At 38.8% G+C, this 22,464-nt stretch overlaps 1 protein-coding gene across 1 annotated transcript; it reads left to right on the top strand.

Annotated features, from left to right (window-relative positions):
- Window positions 1-1,995: 1,995 nt before the first annotated feature.
- On the top strand, window positions 1,996-13,006 carry XKR9 (XK related 9). The gene is made up of 3 exons (XM_072851244.1): window positions 1,996-2,270; window positions 11,052-11,275; window positions 12,363-13,006. The coding sequence occupies exons 1-3, from the start codon at window positions 1,996-1,998 to the stop codon at window positions 13,004-13,006; spliced, it is 1,143 nt and encodes a 380-aa protein (XP_072707345.1).
- Window positions 13,007-22,464: the final 9,458 nt, after the last annotated feature.

Below are 22,464 nucleotides of genomic sequence, written 5' to 3'. Positions count from 1 at the left end.
ATAATGTTCTTGTCACAAAAAAGGATACAGCTTGACAAAGGTGGTACATCAAGTTGCAGAATGACATGACATTCTTACATAGAGTAAATACAGTTTCCTTTGGAATTTTTTTGAATGAATCCTAGTAATAAACTCTTAAGTTCATTCATAGACAAATTTTCAGATATGAAACACTGTAAACACAAAGTTCAGTTTATGCTGGACTTTGTAGCAAAGTCCACTTGCCCAAATCTGACGGTGAATTGGATATAAATTGCATTCGTGATTTGAAAGGGATTAGTAGTATTTTATTGGAGAGGATAGGAAAGAACAGTGAAAGGCCTCCAGCTATCACTGCTCTAAGATCACCTGATCTTTCTGACTGCTTCTGGGCCAGGACATGAAACCTAAGTAGGAGATAGAACAAGATGCTAGAAATAGCTAAGGCCTAGATCCAAAAAAATAATGTTTAGACACCCAGCACCTTTTTAGGCTGTTATGTTCCCAATTGTCTTCATTAGGAAATTAAGAGCTTAAGTTCTCTTTTTTGGATTTGTACCTGGGTCACAGTGTAGACTAGCCGAGTCAACACAAGCGTAGAATAGTCATTACCTTTCAAAAGCTTTGTTCATGGGATATTAACCAATTGTCTCATTTCATTCCTCTGTGGCAGCGTGCCTAAATTCACAAAAATCCAAAGGAGACCTGCCTCTGCATGCCCTTCCCCTGCCCTGAGTTCCCTGGCACAGCTGTTCCCCGTGTATTGTCTGCTGCTGTTCGGTGGTGGCGCCAGCCCAAACCTGGTGCTCTGGCACGTCCTGCATCCCATCCTTTGGGATTGCTGCCAGCAGCTTATTCCTAAGATATGCAAATGAAATGAGGGACTTTGTCATTTTAATGTTTATAGCTTTGCAGAGGTGGAAATTAATGAGACATAGAATGTACTGCCTTACAGCTTTTCTGTTTCACCTGGCAAATATTACAGAGGAAAGATGTGTAAGGACTACTCAAAGAGGTCACAAGAATCCTTGCAATGTTAGGCAATGTAAACGTAGTTCAGACTGCAAATTAATTCTATTTGTAGTAGACAATGTGGTTAGGTCATCTGTGTGTAGCTACTACTCACACAGCTTGGGAGACATTTCCCAAAGAGGTGTAGACTGGTTCAGGTCTGGCTCCTTACAAGTCTCGTTGACACGAGAACTGCAATCCTACTCAGCACTTTCTTGCTGCATATGGAAAAACAAGCAGAAATGATAAAACTACTAGACGTATGAACACAAATGCAGTAACACAGTTGGAAATGACATAATGATGTGTACTCTGATACAGTGACGTGTACTCAAGACAGGAGTTTTCTCAGTGTTTTGTGCTGTGCACAGCAAGGGAGAATAGCTCAGAAGTTAAGAAAGTTCTGGGAAGGAATCAATCTTTTTTTCCATAAACTGGTTTTAAAAACTAGTCAAGGTAAGGTTGTTTCTTACTATTTTGCAACTATTAGGAATTATCTCAACAGCTGCTTAGTAAGTGGAGAGTCACTGTGGTTGGGAGAGTGGGTGACCTCAGCAGGTTCAGAGGTGCAGCTTCTCTTGGGCTGATTGTTCACAGATATCTCAGTATATTCTGCATTTTGTACTTGCTTGTTTAAATGGTTGTGTGAATTGCTGTATGATACTTTAAAAGAAAATATTGTTACCGCTGATTGTCCTTGTTTCTTCTTCTTTTTAGGAACCAGTAATGACGAATGACTCCATCAATTAAAGAGACAATTTACATTTATCTTTTCCAGAATAGACATGTATCAGTGTAGTTAATTTAATATTTAAATCAAGAATCCAGAAAAATGCCAGTCCCTTTGACATAAGAAAAATGTATAACCCAACTTTCCTTTGTATAAAGCACTATAGCAGGTGGTATCATCAGGAAAAAGACTCCATTGTAGGAAAGCATTTAGATTAATTCTGACTTTCCTTTACATGAAGCGAGGAGAGAATGACAACAGTGACAATCTAACGCATGATGAAATTTACTAAGCAGAATTTTATTTTTTTAGTTGGTGGAATTATAATTTATGTAGTTGATATTGGAGTGGACTTCTGGGTAGCTAGTAAATATTTCTGTCAAGGACAATATTGTTGGGGTATATTGATACTGTGCTTTAGAGGTCTTTCATCATTAATAACTCAGGTATTCAGTTATGAGTGGTTTAAAAATGACTGGGAAGGTACTGATACTGGGAAGCTGAAATGGATTTTTCTAGTTCATCTCTTTCAATGTGGAATTTTTATAAGGTAAGCACATTTAAAAAATTATTTTAAACTGAGAAATCATATTGCTTTAAGATAGTTTATTAAGAAATGCTTAGTATGGCTTCAGGGACAAAACCACTTCTGGCCTTAGCAATTACTGTGCCATGTAAGCAAATGGATTTTTGTCTGCTTATGCCAGGGGTAAATTATGTCAGGTTTAGATGGAAATGTAGATCTTTTTTCATTTTACCTGTAAGTAATAATTTTTATCATTCACAGCCTAACTCTACTTGATTCATCAGCCTTTTGATAGAGCATATGTAATAAAAATGCTTGCTTTATGGAGTAATACAGTTGTAACATAAATGTAAGTTTTTAAAGTGATGTTAAGAAGGGAATTAATTTGATTACACTAAGCAGGTGAGACAGCTGCAGTAAAAGGTAATTTTTGAACCTGAGAGTCTAACCATATGTGGAAAAACCACCAAGATTCGGGAGAGACATGAAGAGTTAAATAGCTAGTAAGAATACTTGCAGCAGTACTTCCTGCAGGGACTGTAATGGTGACAGGAACCTTTTTTGCTGAAAGGCACATGTCCAGGAATAGTTTGAGATACCATATGCTTAACATTCTGTGGTAGCTTTGCTATAAAGTTATCATTATCATTATAGAGATCATTTGTGCCAAAACTTTACTTCCATTTTAAAACTGACCTGAAAGATGTTGGTGAAAAGTCCTGAATTTTAATTATTTTGGGTATGCAACATGTGAGAAACATGAGTGAATACAGACTTATTGGAGACACTTAATAAAATATTTATTTAAAATGCCTCCTTTAACTTCCTATACTAATCTATGGACAGCAATGAAAGATATATTTATGCCAATATAAAAATTCCCCTCACATGCATGTTTTATTCACTTAATGTTATCATGGATTAAGGAAAACGATGGAGCTTTTACATGTCGCAATTAACTTTTGCCTCTCAATATTCTTTTTCCTTTTGTCTGTCAGCTTTACTTTCCTGCTCCTCCTCCTCTTACAATCCTGAAGTTTTAGAATTCGCACAGGAGTATTTCCTGACAGGTTTAACTTTTCTAGTGTCAGGTATTAGAAAAACTTAGAAATACTACATTTTGAAGAAAAAGAAAATCCTTCTTCAATTTTTCTGGATGGTTTCTTATTCACTAACCAGATCCATGGACATGGATTGGTTCATGTGAGTTATACCAAGACCTGGCCACAGGAACTCTACCAGGTTCTGACTTTTAGAGGGGATGTCTCAGGGCCCACTGTGGCACTCCCCTTTTTGTCTGCCCCCAAGGCTTTTCATCTTCAGGTGTGGCTGGGAGTGCCATTCTTGTGCTTGTGACTTACAAACCCGCCCCTCTGAGTTTGTTTCTTCCAAAGGCAATTAAAGCCATGACCTCTGTTTCTGATAACTGATGATAAATGTTAAGCCAGTAACCGTGGTGTAGAATGGCAGAAGCCGCTCTTTCAATGTCTGGCCGAAAACCTCCCTTCTTCCCCTTTTTCTTCCATCACCTCATTCTCTGTAATCTGTTCAGGACTGTAATTCTGGTTTCACCTTTGGCTTGGTTTTACACTCCCAGGTTGCCCCTGAAATTTCCTGCTGATTAGTGCCTATCTCACCTTTCAACACAGACCTCATAATTCAGATCCAAGCTCCAATCGTCTACAACTCTAGATACTGTCTTGACTCAGCATTTGTATCTATTAAAAATGCTCTTTTACAGGCAAATCTTCATGAATTACCTTAACTCTAAGGTAATCCATGAAACTCTTGGATTTACCTGAACTCATACCCTTTCCAATTAATACCTCTTACCATGAATTTCTATAATTTTTGAAGCTTCCTTCCCAGAATTAGCCCCATCTTCTCTTGAGTAGCTTATTATCTAGTAAACGTAATTTTGCCCTTTGCACTGACAGTGTTGTCAACTTGGTCACCTGTTCTCTATTGCACAAATGATATTTTCTCCTATGCTGCCTCTTACGCTTGGAAAAAGTTTTCAAGTTGATATGTGTAAATTACAAAGTTCTTTCAGCCACTCCTCAAAATTCAGCAGTGTGATAATGCATACTGTAAAGTATAAACTGATAACAGCAAGCTGACGACTGTGCTTGTGATCAGTGGTTATATACTTCCTATTATATGTGTTTTCTTAGGTGTATCCATGTACCACTTCCTGCTGTCCTCCTTCTTAGTCATCTGATTTATGCAGTTAATTTAGACAATGAGTCTCTCAGGCTTATCTCTATAGTCTATTAATAAAAATAGATTTTATCAGGAGTTGGATCATACTTGTTAAGGTGAGCTTCTCCAGAAGGTCATTTGGGACAGGAACCTATATTCTCCATTCACTACAGAGGAAAATAGGGGCCTAGCCAGTAAATATGACTTGGCCAGTGAACTCAGGATGCCTGAAGATATAAGATGTGAATACACCTTACCAAATTATCTTCCTTCGTTTCTTCCTTTTCTTTCTTCCCTTCTTCCCTCTCTCATATGTCTTTTACACCTCTTGCTCCATCTTTGAAACAGGGAACTTCATTATGTTATTTTTGTACAGTGCACAGCACAATGGAAATCAGTCTGGTTATGTTATCACACTGCCAATGCTAAGTAATAAATACGTAAATAATATGTATGTATACACTTACGTACATGTATGTATTAAAAATAGAGAAAAAATGAAATTAAAATTATTTCATATCTAATAAGGCTTTAGTTTATGTTAATGGAAATAATGTAGACCTGTAATTATATTTCCTCTGAAATGTTATTCTCTGCAAGGAGTAAAATTAAGTTGGTATAGTATATATTAGCTATGCTGACTGAAATTATTTTCAGCCTGACCCATTTAAATGGGTCAAACAGATGTTGGTAGAATTGAGAACAGACTGCAGCATAACAGTCAACATTAAGACAATAACACAGTCAGTGAATGTGGAAAAAGGAGACATTTCCCTGGGGCACCATATGAATTCTGGAGCCCACAGACATGTAGCAGTTTGCAGCATCAGTCAAGGACACCTAAGGAAGACTAAATTTTAGCAATTAATATCCTTCACTGTCAGAATAGAAGGCCATACAGGCAGCAGCCATTGTGATATTGGCAGCTCCTATTGTGTCTTTTGATGCTTAAAGGTAGGCTCAAAATGCCCTGCAGCCTTGAACAGGAGCCAATGAAAAAGGTTTTTTTGCGAAGATTAATTCTGAATCCATGAGACATCAGAGTAAATGTGAGTGCTTTGCTGAACCTGGGATTATTTCATTACATGTTTTTAAAAGGTGGTAAGAAAAATTCAGTCAAGATAGGTCATATTCAGTTTATACTGGTACAGATTTAGCACCTGTTAAGTCACACCCAAACCAAGAATGAATCAAAAATGAGGACTGAAGCTGGTAACATGCCTCTAGCAATTTATGTGTATAACAAGAAGTTCCACAGGACAAAATAAATAGAAATGTATTTAAGATACCAAGTCAGTGAGGTACAGACAGTCAATTAAAAGTGGAAAATTTGTAATGCTACTTTAAGTGAGTTGCAGGTTACATAATAATATGTGCTTGATCACATTTTCTTAATATAAATTTACTGTCCTAAGTATTGACTTAGTTGCATCAGTTTCATGGACTTAATCCAAGCCTTTCTCTACTTAGAAGATTAAGCTTAACATGCAGCAGAGAATAATTTTCCTTTGATTAAGGATTTATACAATGCTGCAAACTGCAACTGCATGACCAGAATTTAGAAGGGACAATCATTGCTGCCAGGTCTCTCTCACACCCTCCCTGTGTGAATTTCTAAATGGCACCCAAATCTTTCTCAGTGTAGTTTGATGAGAGGGGACGTGAAGTCTAGTACTGGGACTATGGTGGAAAGTCTTCAGTGGAAATCTGAGGGGAAGCAGGTGACGTGGAAGCACTGGCGAGGCAGTCTGCCTATGACATGTGAAGGCTGTGAAGCAATAAAAACAAGTAGCTGTCACCTCTGTGAATTTCCAGTCATGCTTGGAGAGCCAAAGCTTTCTTAATTTTACAGGAGACCAGGAGCAAACTTCATCCCTTATGAAATGATGATGAAAATGTAGGAGTGACAGTGGAGCTGTGTTTCAATGGGTGTTTATAACACGTAGGAGTCCTATCATCTGCGTTCTCCACAAAGCAACACTACAAAGGCAGAAACCTTTTTTTCCTTATCAAAGTGAATATGATCTTTAGAAACACTCATAATTCTTTACTGTTCACATATGACAATTCCAGTTGTAACGAAATTGTGATTTTTTTACTCTATTGGCTTCCAAGTAGCTTATATACCTTGGATTAATGAAACAAAGATCCTCTTTAATGAGTTTAGAGGGAGAAAACGTAACAGGCAAGCCTGCATTTGTCTGTATCAATGACACACTACCCATACCCGTTTCACCTTCATTTTAAGATGTACGCCTACTTAAAATACATAACCAATCCAATACTTTTAATTACTATATTTTTATTCCAGTTGAAGTAGCTTTTTAAGAGCCTTTTTTCAGTTTATGAAGATTGAAACATGGAGCAACTATGGCAATAGATATATTAATACAGGAATATAATTATGGTAGGTTCATAGCAGCCACAGCGTTTAGGTGAGCCATGGGCATGATAAAGGAGGAAATTTGAGTCTGATCTATCCCTTAGTACGGACTGAACTTTGCCCTTGGCTGTGAATGCAGTTGTCCGATGTTAGGCCTAAAAGTTGGCTGTGGGCCCTTCCTAAATTGTCCAAATATTGCATGCCAAATGGGCAGATGGGAATGGGAGTGTAAGCTCAAAATACTCTTAAAGGATAAAAGATTTGTCACAGTAAGTTACCTGGGGGTGTGGAGCTCAGGGAACACCACCTCACTTAATACATAGTCAAAGAGCAAGGGAAGTATTTGACTTTTCTAGAAAAAACAATGTATTTTATACAGTATTCAAAGTCAGAAGTGGACTAACTGAAATCGCTACAACTAGTGAAAAATAGTATAGCATACCATCGTATAACAATATAAACCTAGTATACCATATGCAGAAGGAATATGCTTCCGAAAACTGACAAGTGATTTCAGGTGTGCATCCAGATGAAATATTCCTTTTACAACATGTCTGGTTCTTGTCTTGTGTATCATCTGCCCTCTCAGCTGTGAGCTCTGCAGCTTGAAATTTGTGCAGCGGGTTTCCACTTCTTGCTGCTTGGAGAAACCCAGGCTCTGATGAATGAGTCCATGGACAACTAACAGATCGGTCTACCCAATTGTTTTTTCTTGAAAACATTGCAAACTCTCCAGATGTTTACATCTGAGATGCAAGAAACAGATGTTTTGGAATCCTAATTGTTTTATAAACTGAAAAAGGTATAGATGCCATGCCAAACAGGTCAGTTCTTTGCTTACAAGTGATTATTCAGAGAACAGTAAGATAAATACACAGAAACATAAAAGTAGAAAACAGTTTCCTTTGGGAGTAAATAACGGATCTAGAGCCAGCTCACAGAATCAATGTACGGCCTGAGTGGCAGGGATGCAGCCTGTGAATCTCTGCAAGGAGAAGAGCAAAGGCTCTTCCTCTAAGGCTCCTCAGTAACGTAACTGCTCCGCACCTACTACTGATGCTTCTAGGCAGCAGTCCTGGGGAATTCTCACTTGTATGGTCAACAGGCTTAACATACCAGGGAATAAGTCATGATTGCTCTAGCATGCACTTAACCCTGGACCTGCAGATCCCAGCTGTCTCATTTGTAGCTCTGGAAGAACCCCTGACACTGTGTCCCCGTGGTCAAAGGATTCAGTCTTTAAAGATGGTGAAGGTGTTAAACTTTTAACACCTGGAGGAGCCAGGAATTCTTCTGAGCTCCCTTTATAAGCAGAAGGGGACTGTGCTCCAATGTCATATTGCATGAGATCTGGGTGTCTAATGATCTGCTGCCCCCTGTTTTCTCTGTAAAGGAATTGCAACTGCATGGATTTCATGGGATCCGTAGTGTGTATGATCCTGTGGACGACCAGGGAATGGGGAACCTGCAGCACTTCAGCATGAGTCTTGAAATCATCTCAGATGCAGCCTGAGGACCTTGCCTTTCTCAGCCTGCACATTAGCAGACTCGTACAACTGTGTAAGATAACCAAGTGATGTTCTGTGGTGGTCTGCTTGATTTCTCAAGAAAATAGATCTGAATGAATGACGTAATCTTCGTAAACCGAATAAATTCTTCTGTCGCGGGGAAGACCTTTAGCAATGTTTATAAGGCTAGAAATGTTAGCTGAATAACAGTGAATTTTCTTGAAAAAGGACTGCTTTTGCTGTCATTGCCTGCTAGTTATAGTCAAAATGGGGTCATTGGAGAAGAGTATTGGAAGCTCAAAACATCTGGGAACTGAATAGGCAGAAAAAGGATTGAAAGTGATGTCCGAAGGCTGTTATGCTCAAAATCCTGTTTATGGGCAAACACACAGGATTTATATACCTATAAAGCCAAGAACTTAGTATAAGTGAAATCATAACAGTTGATTCCAAGAATCATTATTAGTCTAGATCTATTTATTACAGGGAAAGAAAGAATACTTCTATGCATAAAAAGTTTCAGTAATAATAATACAGTTAAAATTGTTTGCACACATATTTCTTTGTTCCTATCCCTTTTCTTTGTGTTTTGCTCACTCTTCTTCTGCTCCTCTGGGTCCTAATGTTGGCAGTTTCATTCTGGGGGAGGCGGTATTAAGGGTGTTACCAGTGTCTGGAGTCTTGTTGGGAGGAACATGATGTTCATGTTGATGGTTTCTCCTTTTTCACCCTTAGGATCCACTTTGGGTCTTTTTTGTATGTTTGCTAACTCCCTTTCGGACTTTGCATTCTCTTACTTCTCTGCAGCTTCATGTTACATCCAAACTAGTTTCATGTTACATCCAAACTAGTTTTATCCAGCTCCAGGTCTGCATTTCTATAAGTGACCATTGGTGAGTTGTTTATAGCTGTGGAATCTCCAGTGTCAAGCCATCCTGTATCATCCTATCCATGTACTCTTCTACGCTGCATCCTGTGTCTCCACATCTCAGGACCTCTGCTATCATACCAGGACTATATTTCTCTATTCAACGTCATCATGTCTGTCATAAATATCTCATTCAATACAGAATATCTGCTTGGTACTGTTACCTATATAAAACTATGGCTGTACCACACAAAAATGAGCAAAAGTAAAACAAATTAGCCCCCTGGTCAACTGGAAGAAATCACCAATTTTTCTGCAGAAAATCCAAGCTAAACCAAGTAAAACAAAGTCAGACAGGTCAAGAAAACTTCAAACAGAGCAAGCCTGACAAGCCTCAGTCCCGAGGCCTTGCAAAACTTATGCTGTGTTACTAGCAATGACAGTGCCTATTAAGGTGCTGCAGAGTTACAAGGCTTAGTGTACAGTCTGCACAGCCAGTGTCACTGACCACTTGACGTCAAGTAAACAGCAGAAGAGAGCAAGCATTGCTTTGCTTCAAGGTAGGATTTACATGCATACTTACAAGGATACTTCTCCCTGCTTTAATTTGTTGACTAGTTCCAAAAGATTATTTCTTTGCTGCTGAACAGTTCAACTGGAAAGAGGTCTTTAGCTGTGAAAACCTGTTCTTCTGGAATTGCACCATTTCATCCATTACAGAAAGGAGCATTACCTACCTCCCTTGGCTTCCAAAGCACTACAGCAATGAGTCAGATCATTAAGTAGGGCTATGTGTGTGTGTGAGTCCATTAGGGACAGTGGAAATACTACAATTTCCAGCAGCTGGACTTCTGGTCCTATATCAGGTTGTAGCCACCATCCTGTTTTCCTAAACACAGCTGTAAAGATTTCCATGTACAATAGCTGGTTCCTCCCTTAACTATCAAAATGTTTTTTGATTAAAACTTAAGCATTCTCTCCGCTCTGAAGTGCTATGTCCACCTCCAGGCCTGAAGCAAAGGTCTTGAAAATGAGCTAGGTTTTACTTGTCTCTAAGCAAAGCATTAGAGACATCCTCAACAGAAAAGGTTCTTCACCACACAGAAAGATGCTTTACCATATTTCCTCTTTTAGAGGAAACGTTCATTTAGGCTTAATTGAAAATAAACCAGAACTGTTCTAAAAGTCATTCTGGTGCACTCATTTGCCAAGGCAAATGGCTTCTTCAGGTAAAACCACTCAGATTATTAACAGAATCTGTCAGCTCAGGAATCCATGTGTCTTGAAAATAATTTTTCTGAAATGAAAGTCTTCCTGCGTATTTAGAAAATAGCACTGTAGTGATTTTTTTTTTTAAAGCCCGTTGTATGTTTGCAGTTCATCAGATATTATCCTTGGGGCTTATGGATCCATATTATACTTACATAGATGTGGATGTTCACAGCTGGATATTCACTAGTACCCTTAAAAGGATACAAAGAAAGTGAATGAGTATCTCAAAGAGAGACTGAGAACAGGTGCTAAGGGAATTTTCAGAAATGCGGTACTTTTAAAGAAATAAGAACCTAACAAAATAAAGCTTGTAATCTTTATTCAGGCAAGTCTCATTCTGTTCTAGTAGTTTTTACATTGCATTGGCATCACTGGTCATAAATTATTATCTGATATTGCTGATACCAGACAGATATTGGACTAAATTTTATCTTAGTAGAAGGTGCTGGATTACATTCAAAGTTAAAATGTGAATGGAGAATGAAATGGGAAAAATCGTTGTTAGGCTATATAATTTTATTGAGTTGCACTTTAAAAAAGTGCTGTCTAACCAAGTCTCCTTTTTTTAATAGGTATTGGTTTGCTTTGAAGTATGGCTGGAAAGCTGCATTTAAACAAAACAGCAGCAGAGATGCATCAGAAACAGACCCTCCCAACTTCATTCAAAAACAAGCTGTTGATGTAGTGACTGATATTAACATGCTCAGGGTGTTCAAGACTTTTCTTGAGACCACGCCACAGCTTTTTGTCCAGATTTACATCCTCATGGCACACGGCAAAAATAATTTCTATCAATGTGAGTCTGCCTTTCTCCTTAATTTGCAAGTTGAGTGTCTTACCTAAAAAGATAACTTATGTGATTGGATAACATTTTAAACATACCTTGGAAAACACACACTCCGCTGTGTAATTACTCTGCGTTTAGTTAGAATTTCTGTCTAGTAGATGGTCCGTTCTGCTAAATCCATGGGAAGGAAGATTTCACTATAACGAGTCATAATATCTAATAGAAACATAATGATACATCACTTGCAAATAAGCTATTGAATACAATTAGTATATCATTTGCAGAGCAATTTGTTTTGTGTGCTTTTGCTTACAGTTTCTTTTAAAACTACTAACTGGGCATCTTGAAGCCAGTAATGTATTTAGAGCAGCCCTGTGAGCTGTCACTATTGTCATCCACATTTTACAGATGAGGGACAGAGTCAGAAAAAAACTAAGGATACGTCAGCATTGCAGAATGCAATATGATGAAGAGATACTGGTTCAACTCTCAGAAGCAAGACAGAAGCTGTACCATTTCCAGCTCTAAAACTAGCAGCATTATTGCAAGACATTGACTTACTCAGGGTTGGAATTTATCTAGCCAAATGGAGAGACCTGCACTGCTGTCTAGTGTTCCTTCATAGTCCATGGAGTCAGTAGGTACTCAGAGAAAACGGTCAGATGAATCTCATCTTAAATATGACCATGTGAAGGGTCAAGTCTTAGTTACAGATTTCTACATTATAGACACCCCAGAGTCAATATCAGTTGCTGAAACTTAAGTTTTTATGGGCTATTTGCAATACTTTGGGAATTTCTAAGTCATCTGTGTACGGAGATGGCAAATATGAGACACAAGTTAGGCTAGACCATCAACGGCCAGAGGCCAGGCAGGATAACATAAGCATCCCAAACAGCATTAGATGCCTAGATTTAGGCAACGAAACTGAGCTTTAAAATTAAGGTGACTTGTTCAGGAGCATAGAAGAAATATAAAATTGGTATAAAGAAAGTGTTAAGAAAGCATAAACTTGTCCAAAAGTTCATTCAGAAATTATAATGTAAAATAAGTATATTTTTCTAAGGTTTAACATTTCTTCTTGTGTTTTGTTTAGATGCTGCCATTATTATGTCTTTTTGTGGTATCTCCTTTTCAACAGTTGATTATCAGATATCATTACGAAAATCTCTGCCTGATAAAGATGAATTTTGTGTGCTTCCCAAGTTAGTGTATCTCTTCTATAAACTGCTTACCATCACTTCTTGGATACTCAGTATTTTACTGATCACTATACTAAGTGTTAGAAGTTCTATAATTCTGCTGATATTTCTTTGGATCTGTGGCTTCACCTGGACTTTGAAACAACATACAACATTTTGCAAATCTAAGAAGATGGAGTATCTGTACAGAACTGTTGTTGGAATAATTCTAATTTTTACCTTTTTTAACATAAAAGGGAGAAAAACAAAAGTTTGCATTTCTATTTATTATGCTACTCACACAGTTGTAACTCTAGGTATTTTGTTTGTATATATATTCTGGAAACCTTCCATTATCACAGAAATACATTTTACAGTTGTGAGCATCCTAACTATTCTTAGTCTGGTGTTAGGTATTATTTTTCTTGTTATTTATTATAGGCGTTTTCATCCCACTGCTTATGGCAGACCATGGGCGTGTTCAGATGAAGTTGATGGAGAGGCAGGACGAAAAGATAGAGTGGAAATTGGTAGATTTCAAAATTTCATAATGCAGTGAACAGTATAGATTTTTTTGTGTGGACTTCAAAGCAAATACTTGCTGGACAGTCTGTTTCTCTGTCATTGTTTCTCGTGTGTCATCACTGAGTAGTACATAATGGACCAGAGTTACTGGGTCTGAATAACTATTGTTTTCTGTGATGCTGTACAAAGCCTTTATAACATGAATATTTATCTATGTGCTGGTCAAAGTTACTTTTGAAAAAGAAGCAATTTAATCTATCCATCCAACACAATCCAATGTTATAGTTTTTAGCAATGCAAATAAAACATAGGAAAAGCTAAAAGTTAATCAAACGAAAGCTAGCATTAAAAACATATTCTATTCATTTATGTTGATTCTGTTAAAAACAAGGCTTGCTTTTTTTTTCTTGCTGGAAGGAAAGAGGATTGCATTTGAAATAATTGAGGGCAGTGATCAGTTATCTGCTTCTCCCCATTAGTGTAAGAGCTGCAGTTCTTCTTTAGATAAGCATAGTTACAAACCCTACTGCCTTCTCCCTAAATAACCCCTGAAGAAAAACAGCTTTGATTTATGGCTCAATCACTGTCTTGCCACAAGGAAATCTGGGGAGATATTTTCAAGCATTTTATCTTCTAGGTGTTTTAATGACTCCTTTATTGTTTTTGTTCTGCTAATCTTCTAAGATTAATCTTAGCAAGATTATTGCTTAGATCTTCTACACAACTGGAGAAAGGAGAAGCAACTGTTCTGATGCATTGCAGTCACAGGGGCTGGGAAATGATGGAATAACCAGTTTGTTCTATCAAGATTTTTTGGCAGAAGGCAGAGTGAAATTAGACAACATTTCAGTGCTGTGTTCAAATGTTAAATCAACAGCAAAGGAAATAAGGTTGATAGTGTCGTGGTTTAACCCCAGCCAACAACTAAGCACCACCCAGCCACTCGCTCACTCCCCCTCCAACAGGATGGGGGAGAGAATCGGAAGAGTAAAAGTGAGAACACTCGTGGGTTGAGATAAAGACAGTTTAATAGGTAAAACAAAGCCATGCACACAAGCAAAGCAAAACAAGGAATTCATTCACTCCTTCCCATGGGCAGGCAGGTGTTCAGCCGTCTCCAGGAAAGCAGGGCTCCATCACACGTAATGGTTACTTGGGAAGACAAACGCCATCACTCTGAATGTCCCTCCCTTCCTTCTTCTTCCCCAGCTTTATATACTGAGCATGACATCACATGGTATGGAATAGCCCTTTGGTCAGTTTGGATCAACTGTCCTGGCTGTGTCCCCTCCCAGCTTCTTCTGCACGTGCCAGAGCATGGGAAGCTGAAAAGTCCTTGACTAGTGCAGCAACAACTAAAACATCTCTGTATTATCAACACTGTTTACAGCACAAATCCAAAACATAGCCCCATACCAGCCACTATAAAGAAAATTAACTCTATCTCAGCTGAAACCAGGACAGTATCCACCCCTTATTCTATACTATTTACGTCATGCTCAGGTCTCACATTATCCAGTACATTCTCATTACCCACCGTCACCCTTCCCATCCTTTGATATAATACACACATGTCATTCCCTTAGTCTATGGACCACCTATATAAAATGTCTGTAAAATGTCCATAAATTTCCACAAAATGTCCACTGAGTTCATTTAGTCCATGACTTTGGGCTCCATCTCTTATGGTGGTCACTCAGGATAGGAGAGGTGCTGTGTTGTGTGGAGTTACTGGGCACCAAAGCCAGCTCAGGTTGGGTCACTGCTGCACTTGCACTGCTTCTTGTAGGGCTGTCCTCCATTGGTTCAGGTGGTTCCTGCCATAGTAATTCCTATAACATGCAACTCAAATCATGGGTTACAACAATTTAAAGGTATATCCATTACAATCTCCACCCCTGGTCCCTTTGCGCCAGGATATAGCGTTTAACATTGCAATGAACTCCCTGCGCTCCTAGCCTGGCTAGCAACAAGGGGTTTCTGCTATAGTAATTCCCATAACATGCAACTCAAATCCCAGGTTACAAAAATTTAAAGGTATTTCTGTTACAATGTCCACCCCTGGCCCCTTTGGACCAGACCATCAGGTTTAACATTGCAATGAATTCCTCCCCTTGCCCCTGCTCCAGCTTGGACTTGTCCACAGAATGTAGTCCCTCCAGAAGTAAACTTGCTCCAACATGGCCCCATGCACAGCCACTGATGCTTCAAGGTGTACCTGCTGCAGCATGGATTTCATCCACAGCCACAGATGCTTCGAGGTGCACCTTATCCAGTGTGGACTTATCCTTGGGCCACAATCCCTTCAGAGGTAAACCTGCTGTGGCACAGACATAACCATGGCCACAGACGTTTCAAGATATACCTGCTCTGGCATGGGCTTATCCATGGGCACAGACACTTTGGGGTGTCCTGCTCCTGCGTGGACTCATCCACAGGTCACAGTCCCTTCGACTCGAGTTCACACTGGAGTTCCAGCCTCTCCAGTACAGCAGCACAGAAACAGCAGCGATGCCCTGGCCATCTGCCAGCCCAGGCACATCGCCATGGCTGTTATCAAAATGTTCCCAGGCACAGCAGAGTCAGATGATCAGCAGTACAGCAGCATGGCAAGCAGCAAAAGCAAAAAGCAGCCACTAAAAAGCCCTAGACTCTAATAGCAAAGCAAGGAATTCATTCACTCCTTCCCATGGGCAGGCACATGTTCAGCCATCTCCAGGAAAGCAGGGCTCCATCATGCATAACGGTTACTTGGGAAGACAAATGCCATCACTCCGAACGCCCCCCTTCCTTCTTCTTCCCCAGCTTTATATACTGAGCATGACGTCATATGGTATGGAATAGCCCTTTGGTCACTTTGGATCAACTATCCTGGCTGTGTCCCCTCCGAGCTTCTTCTGCACCTGGCAGAGCATGGGAAGTTGAAAAGTCCTTGACTAGTGCAGCAACTAAAACATCTCTGTATTATCAACACTGTTTTCAGCACAAATCCAAAACATAGCCCCATACCAGCCACTATAAGGAAAATTAACTCTGTCTCAGCTGAAACCGGGAAAGATAGCCACAGCTTCTTCAGAAATGAAATCCAAAGGGAAGTCTTTCAGAGCTGCTGGGTTTTAAATCTGAATTATGAAAACTGGGGCTCTTTCTCTCCACTCCTTTCCCCTTCCAATAATTCACATTTGCAGTTAGAGTAGCCACAGGCAAAGGGAGGAAATAGGGCTTAAGAAAAGAGCCTGGAGATAAGAAAAACTGATAAACTTTGCATTATTGATTGACAGCAAACATCCCCGAAACTTTGGGGGAAGGACTGATGCTTGGTTGACACGTAGGGTGCTGAGGAGCTGTGTCCTGTGCCTCTTGTATGAATTCCATGGACTGCAGACTGCCTTTTACTTGTTACCCTTCCAGCCTTAGCAGAGCTCAGGGAAATTTCTAAATGTGTTTCTTTCCTGTTGCATTGCCATAGTTCTCTTTACCAGGGCGACCACTTATGTCTCCTTAATCCTATTCAAGGAAATTAATTTCTGGATGCATAGCTTGGATTGAATGGTCTGCCTTTCTGAGGATACGCATAAAAAAGCAACAGAGTAAGAAGAATGTACTTCTAAAATACCTCATTTCCACTTAGCGGTAACTAGAATGTGGGCCCAGAAGTTACAACATAAAAAAGCATGATCCATGAGATCTAAGCAATAGTTTTCCTAAACTGAATACATAAAATGGCACCTTCACTTCTCTCTACTCTGGAAAAGAGCTTTGTCAGCCCTGCAAAGGCTGCATAGGTAAGAGAAAAAGCCCGAGGCTCCATCCTGCTCGTGTACCATGATTGCCCCAGGTTCTGTCTCCTTTATCTACAGAGTATTTATTACTGGTGATGGTGCCCTTGGCAGCAAAATGCATACCTGGTTTTAGGCTGAACGTACTCTTATTTTGCTATGAAAAAATAGGTTCCTAAACAGTGAACACTATCCCTGTATTGCTTCACACACTTTTATTATTTGTTCATCTGAAATCCTGAGAAGGGACTAGGGTAAGGTAGGGTGAAAAAGAGAGAATATTATCTCTATCTTGCAGAAAATTACAAAATTTTGTCTAACCATTATTTGGAAGAAGACCTCAAACTTTGTACATTATCTGTGAGGCAGATCTCTGGGGAAATAGGAGCTTCTGAGAAGTCCTAGTGTGTGAGTTTCAGCCCTATGGCCTCCAGGTTGTCTACCTGCTGCCAGATGCCAGAAATCTGGGCCTGAGTTGCTCTGGATGAAGGCTGGTTTCTGGCAAAACAAAAAAATTTGTCCGGTGATTTTTTTTTCCTTTCAGTGAACTGACAAACTCCAAGTAAAAGTATTTCATTGCCATCTCTCTGGCCAAATCCTAACACTCATTTTCTTTCATGGGAGAAAAGCTGAATGTTGTGCTGACTTCTGTTGTTCTCCTTATGTCTCCTCATTCTATCTTCTGTACCACTGAGAAGAACGCTGTACTGAAGCTGAGTCGGTAAGAAAGGCATCTATGTGGCTATTTATACCACACTAACACAAATACACACCAAACTCAATTACTTAAGTTTCAATCCCTATTTTATGTTTGTAAGTCCTAGTGGATATAAATTTAGCCATATCCTAAAAGTAGGAAATGATCCTTTGGGACATTGTGCAGATTCTTTTCATAAAGCTTAAGCAGATCTTCAGTATCCTGCCACCAATACTGTAAATGTCTCCATTTTGCTGTCATAGGGCCTCAAGAGATGGGAATTCCTGTTAGCTTGTCCGCTGTAGACTTTTATTTATTTTCAACTTTAACATCCTCCCTTTATTCTTGACCTTGAGTTCAAAATTTTCACTTGATTCCCTTAATTTTCAGAGTTATGAAAATGGCTTCTCATTCATTTGGTGATTCTAGTTCAGAATCACTGTAGCAGGGAGGACAAGGAAGTATGTGAATTGATTCTAGACACATTTCATATCATCAGTGACCACTTCAGACAAAACAAGCAAAGCCCCGCTTCACCTAGGTGTAAAGTTCAAACAATAGACTTCATACATATCCTTTCTGTTCCCCGACTACTCTTAAAATTCAGCTGCCACTCAGTTCATGCATCGTGCCTGACCTTGTCATTTTAATCTAACTGCAAATTGAAAACAAATGTTTTTTTCTTTTTTGTTAACTATGTCATTACATCTTACAAGAAGTATTTTAATAAGTTAAATAAAAATAATAAACAATTTCTTCCTGTTTTGACTACTGTCAGACCTGTGTAAGAGGGACAACATTCAACAGAATCGTTTTAATTATCCTACTAATATTCAGTGTGCCATTTGATGGCATTGGTGAGCTCACCTGATGTACCACAGATAGCACTGATATATGAAGCCATAATTGGGTTTCCAATAAACATTTGTCAAAATAATGTATTCATTCAAACCAAAGCCTTCTTTATTTATTCATATAAAAGAGCACTTAACTTTCAACAAAGAATTGCCTGCCATCAAAAACACTCCATAAACGGAGGAAATTTATGAAGCCACAGTACCAGAGGGTGATCGGTGGAAGACTAAAGTTCACTTTAACCCTTCAGAGTTCTGAGTTCCACTTCTTGCTTGTTACTGGTACTATACATATTGCTTTCTAAAAGCCTCAAGCCCAAACATTAAACTTTGTATATTTAGACATTACAGTACCAGCTCTTTTTTCTATCATAGAGTCTTACATCTCAAAGACAGTTTCAAAATGAAGGTCTCATTTTTATTATGCAGTGTAGAAGCATGCACACAGCTCAAAGGTAGCTGTTTTTAGGTTTACCTACATTCTGCCCACGGTTTTCACCATGTGTATATTCTTCCAAAAAAAGATAAGCTTTGAGAGGTTAAATGACTTATCTTGTCTGAACCCGAGGCAATACATGTACTTGTCATTCATTCCAGCTGAAGAATTTTCTTGTTCTACCTCTTTGTGCTTTTCTCTGCTTCCTAGCACTTTATTTTCATTTTACAGATTTTTAATAGAAGTATAGCAAAGTAGATGGGCTGTACAATCAATATTTGAATGGAATGCAGATAACCCCTTGGAATCCATTTTCACAAAAAAATTTTCTTCTTTTACCTCCAGTTAGCTAACATATAACAAATATAAGTCACGCTGAAGATCCCCACTATGCAAGTCTTATATTCATTAGCTTAGTGAAACGTAGACCTTGGTGGGATAGGGAGTGATGCTTTAAACTAACCTTAGCCAGCTAATACCTGTTAAAACTACAAACTGCACTGGCCTTCCTATGATTGTATGTTGCGGTCCATATATGTTTATTTTTAGCACACTTTTTATTTCTGACAGTGAACATAGCTATAAATAATAGAGCAGATTGAGAAAGGATAGGAAGGGTTTCAAGTGGACATCATGCCTCAAACTCTAGTGTGATTTTGCTAATCTCAATATAAAATCTTCATCATCATTATCGTTACTGCTACTGGCACTTTGTCCAGGTGTGTAGGATGACAACACTTAGAAGAATATGTATCTGTTGCAACCAGAATGCAACAAAAAGTTGGTGGTAAAGTTCTGTCATGCTTTGTCTGCTCAGCACTTATAAGCGATCTTAAGTCCCTCTGATTAAGCACTGGTATTTTTTAATGGGAGCCTACAAACATCTTGGAAAAGAGATGGTTACCCATTTTGTTCTGTGGGGAGTAGGTCAACTGCTGAAAATCAAGGGCTAAACATCCCTGAATAGTTCCTGGCTGCTATGAGAAAGTAAATGACAAAGTTACATGTTTGAAGGTTACTTGCAAAGGTGAAGGTATGAAGATGCAGAGGAAGGCATAGCAAATAGAGACAGTAGGAGCTGGTGTTTTTCAGCCATTTTCCACATAGCATACTCCACACATTCAGTCAAACTTGAAGTGTGTTATACTGTAGTAGAGCAGAAAGGGACCTCAAACATAATTTTGTAGGTTGTCCTACAGCAGGACCACTGTGCTTGTGCTATTCCTGGCAGAAGTTTTATAACTGGTTCTGAAAAACACAGTGTCCCAGGTAATCTCCCCCAGATCTACACAGTCTTGTCAGTCAGAAGCCTCCTATGTCCAGCCTTTACTGCAGTCTGAGCCCCTTTTTGTCCTCCCTGCCTTTCAGAGCAGATGGTTTCCTTCTTCTGCAAAGCAGTATTTTATATATTTGAAGATCATTATCATGTTCTCAGACTTCTCTGAGTGCCAAAAACATGAAACCACTTAATCATGTATGTCTTGTCTTCTAGGCTGACAATCTTTCCTGCTGCTTCCTCTTCCAGTTGACTATGTCCTCCTTGAAGTGCAGGACTGATATCTTTATGCAGTACTCTAGCTACTGCTGACCGTATCAGATGGATTACTTCTTGTGTCCACAGGCTATAATCCTATTTTTATATCATAATTACAGTTTGTCTTTTTTTTACAACATCATGACTTTCAGTGACTGATGTTCAATGCACTGTAGCACAAATTTTTCTGCAGAAGCATTGTCTTATCTGTTCTTCCCCTTTTGGTTGTTTGGTTTTCAACTTTAAGATGAAATTCAGCTCCTGCCTTCTTTAGGCCCTGGCTTCCTTCACAGATTTGTTTCCGTGAATATTCAGCCAGCCCATGGTCTAGGAAACAGCTTCTCCTCTTCAATGGCAAATGTTTAGTCATCAGAATTTGGCTGGGTGTTCACATAGAAGTTTGAGAGATTTCAGGAAAACACCATTGACTTTTTATAATTCTGCTATGCCTATATTTGGGGTTTTCCAAAACTATGTCCTACATGAAGATGTGCATCTTCAGTGAACATTGCATTATTCAACTGAGAGAAGAAATGCATTTGCCTGGTTGAAGTTATGCTGTGTGGGGCTACATGCCACTGCCATGACAGAGACTGCGTGCTGTTGATAGTTTTGTAAACCATCATGTCTTTGTTATACTGTTTGAATTGGATGAAAAGGCAGAGTGAGAAGAAAGTATTTTTGTAATCTGGGCTCTGGAAAATGGTGAATAGGTACAACAATGGTGAATAGGTACAACAATAGGTACAACAATGCAGAAAGATTACATACTGCAGGTCTCTTCCAAGCTGTTTTGGGCTGTGTTTTGCTGGGCTGTAGTTATTCCTAAACTTAGATTTAAAAGGGTAAGTCGTAGTCACCTGTCAGTTACTTTTGTTAGCACTCCAAAGCAGCAAACCAGTACCTCATATAGCTCTGTGCTGCTTTGCCACAGTCACTAGTGTGTGGCAGCGTTATCCGAGTAGTATTGGTACCCCTACTCGTAGGTTGGTATTTATCTCAGTTTTCTGCCATACACAATTAATTCAGATTGGATGTTAAGTTGTATAGGGTCCTCTACAATCAATGGAGAAAAAAAAAATCACATCCAGAGGACTGTCATCCTGTCTACCCTGCCACCTATTTAGGATGTGATGAATCTTCCTTTAAAGGTGCCCTTTCCCATTGACTACAGAAGGAACATCAACAGGATGCAGTTTAGGTAGGTAAAATTAGGTGATATAACTGACCCTTTGCATAGTAATTCTATCACATGTAGCAGAACCCCAGTAAATTATCAGTAAGAATCTTTCTTCAGATTGTCTATATAGGGAGCACAAGGATATTAGCTGGCTATTTCAACCATTGAAAAGCTAAAAACTGAATGGTGGGAATGCATCTTCTTTCTCCTATAGACATAGACTTCTCTGAGATGCTGAGATCCTTTGAATCTCATTTGCTTCTTCTGCATAATGGCTTACATTTAGCATTTCAGACTGCCTTATTAAAGCCTTTGGACCATTTCTGAACAGCATGTTGAAATAAGTAACCTTCCTCTGAAACTTAGGATTAATGTCTTCAGCGTAGTTAGCAACCACCTCAAGTATTTTAGTTAAATGCATATCAACTTGTATTAGGTTTTGCTTAGGTGCAAATTGCTGATATGACCCTATAACATTTTCTCACTTGAGAAAAGTGGAAGGAACTTACCCCTGGTGAATTCTCCCTGGGTTCTCTACCATGGCATTGACTACATGATCTTAACTGAGTGTGACCTTATAGTCTGAAAAGATGAATGGCACAGTTACATAAACACAAGGGAAAACAGTCTAGGCCACATAACATGGAAGAAGTCCCTTATAAACAACTTCTTAAATCACACTATCAGAATTTGCATAGGCTAATGAGCTTGTGCTTTGGCAAACAGTTATTGTAATCAACAGCTTTTTAAAAAAGCATAATATAATACAAGCAAAGTTATTTTTCAAGTTGCATGTCCATTTCTACTGTGTTCTGTTAAATAGTCTGGGGAATTTTATAAAAAGAAATAAGCATGGAAGTTTCAAACAAGAATGACTATTGTGTGAAAAAAATGAATATAAAATTATAATTAGTGATTTAATATCTATAATTATAATCAGACTTGAACAACAATTGTAGCTATCAGTAACTAATTTATGCCTCTCTCTGAAAAAAAGAAACACAAAAAGCCT

This window comes from Ciconia boyciana, chromosome 2 (genome assembly GCF_034638445.1).
Source record: "Ciconia boyciana chromosome 2, ASM3463844v1, whole genome shotgun sequence".
Classification (NCBI taxonomy): domain Eukaryota; kingdom Metazoa; phylum Chordata; class Aves; order Ciconiiformes; family Ciconiidae; genus Ciconia; species Ciconia boyciana.
The sequence above is the reverse complement of the archived record's forward strand: the minus strand, read 5'-3'. Positions and strand labels throughout refer to the sequence as shown.

Bases quoted from the DNA above. Each gene is read 5' to 3' on its own strand.
- XKR9 (XM_072851244.1), top strand. From the start codon at position 1,996: ATGATGAAATTTACTAAGCAGAATTTTATTTTTTTAGTTGGTGGAATT. The intron at 2,271-11,051 runs GTAAGCACATTT...TTTTTTTAATAG, and splicing joins CAATGTGGAATTTTTATAAG to GTATTGGTTTGCTTTGAAGT. The intron at 11,276-12,362 runs GTGAGTCTGCCT...TGTTTTGTTTAG, and splicing joins CAAAAATAATTTCTATCAAT to ATGCTGCCATTATTATGTCT.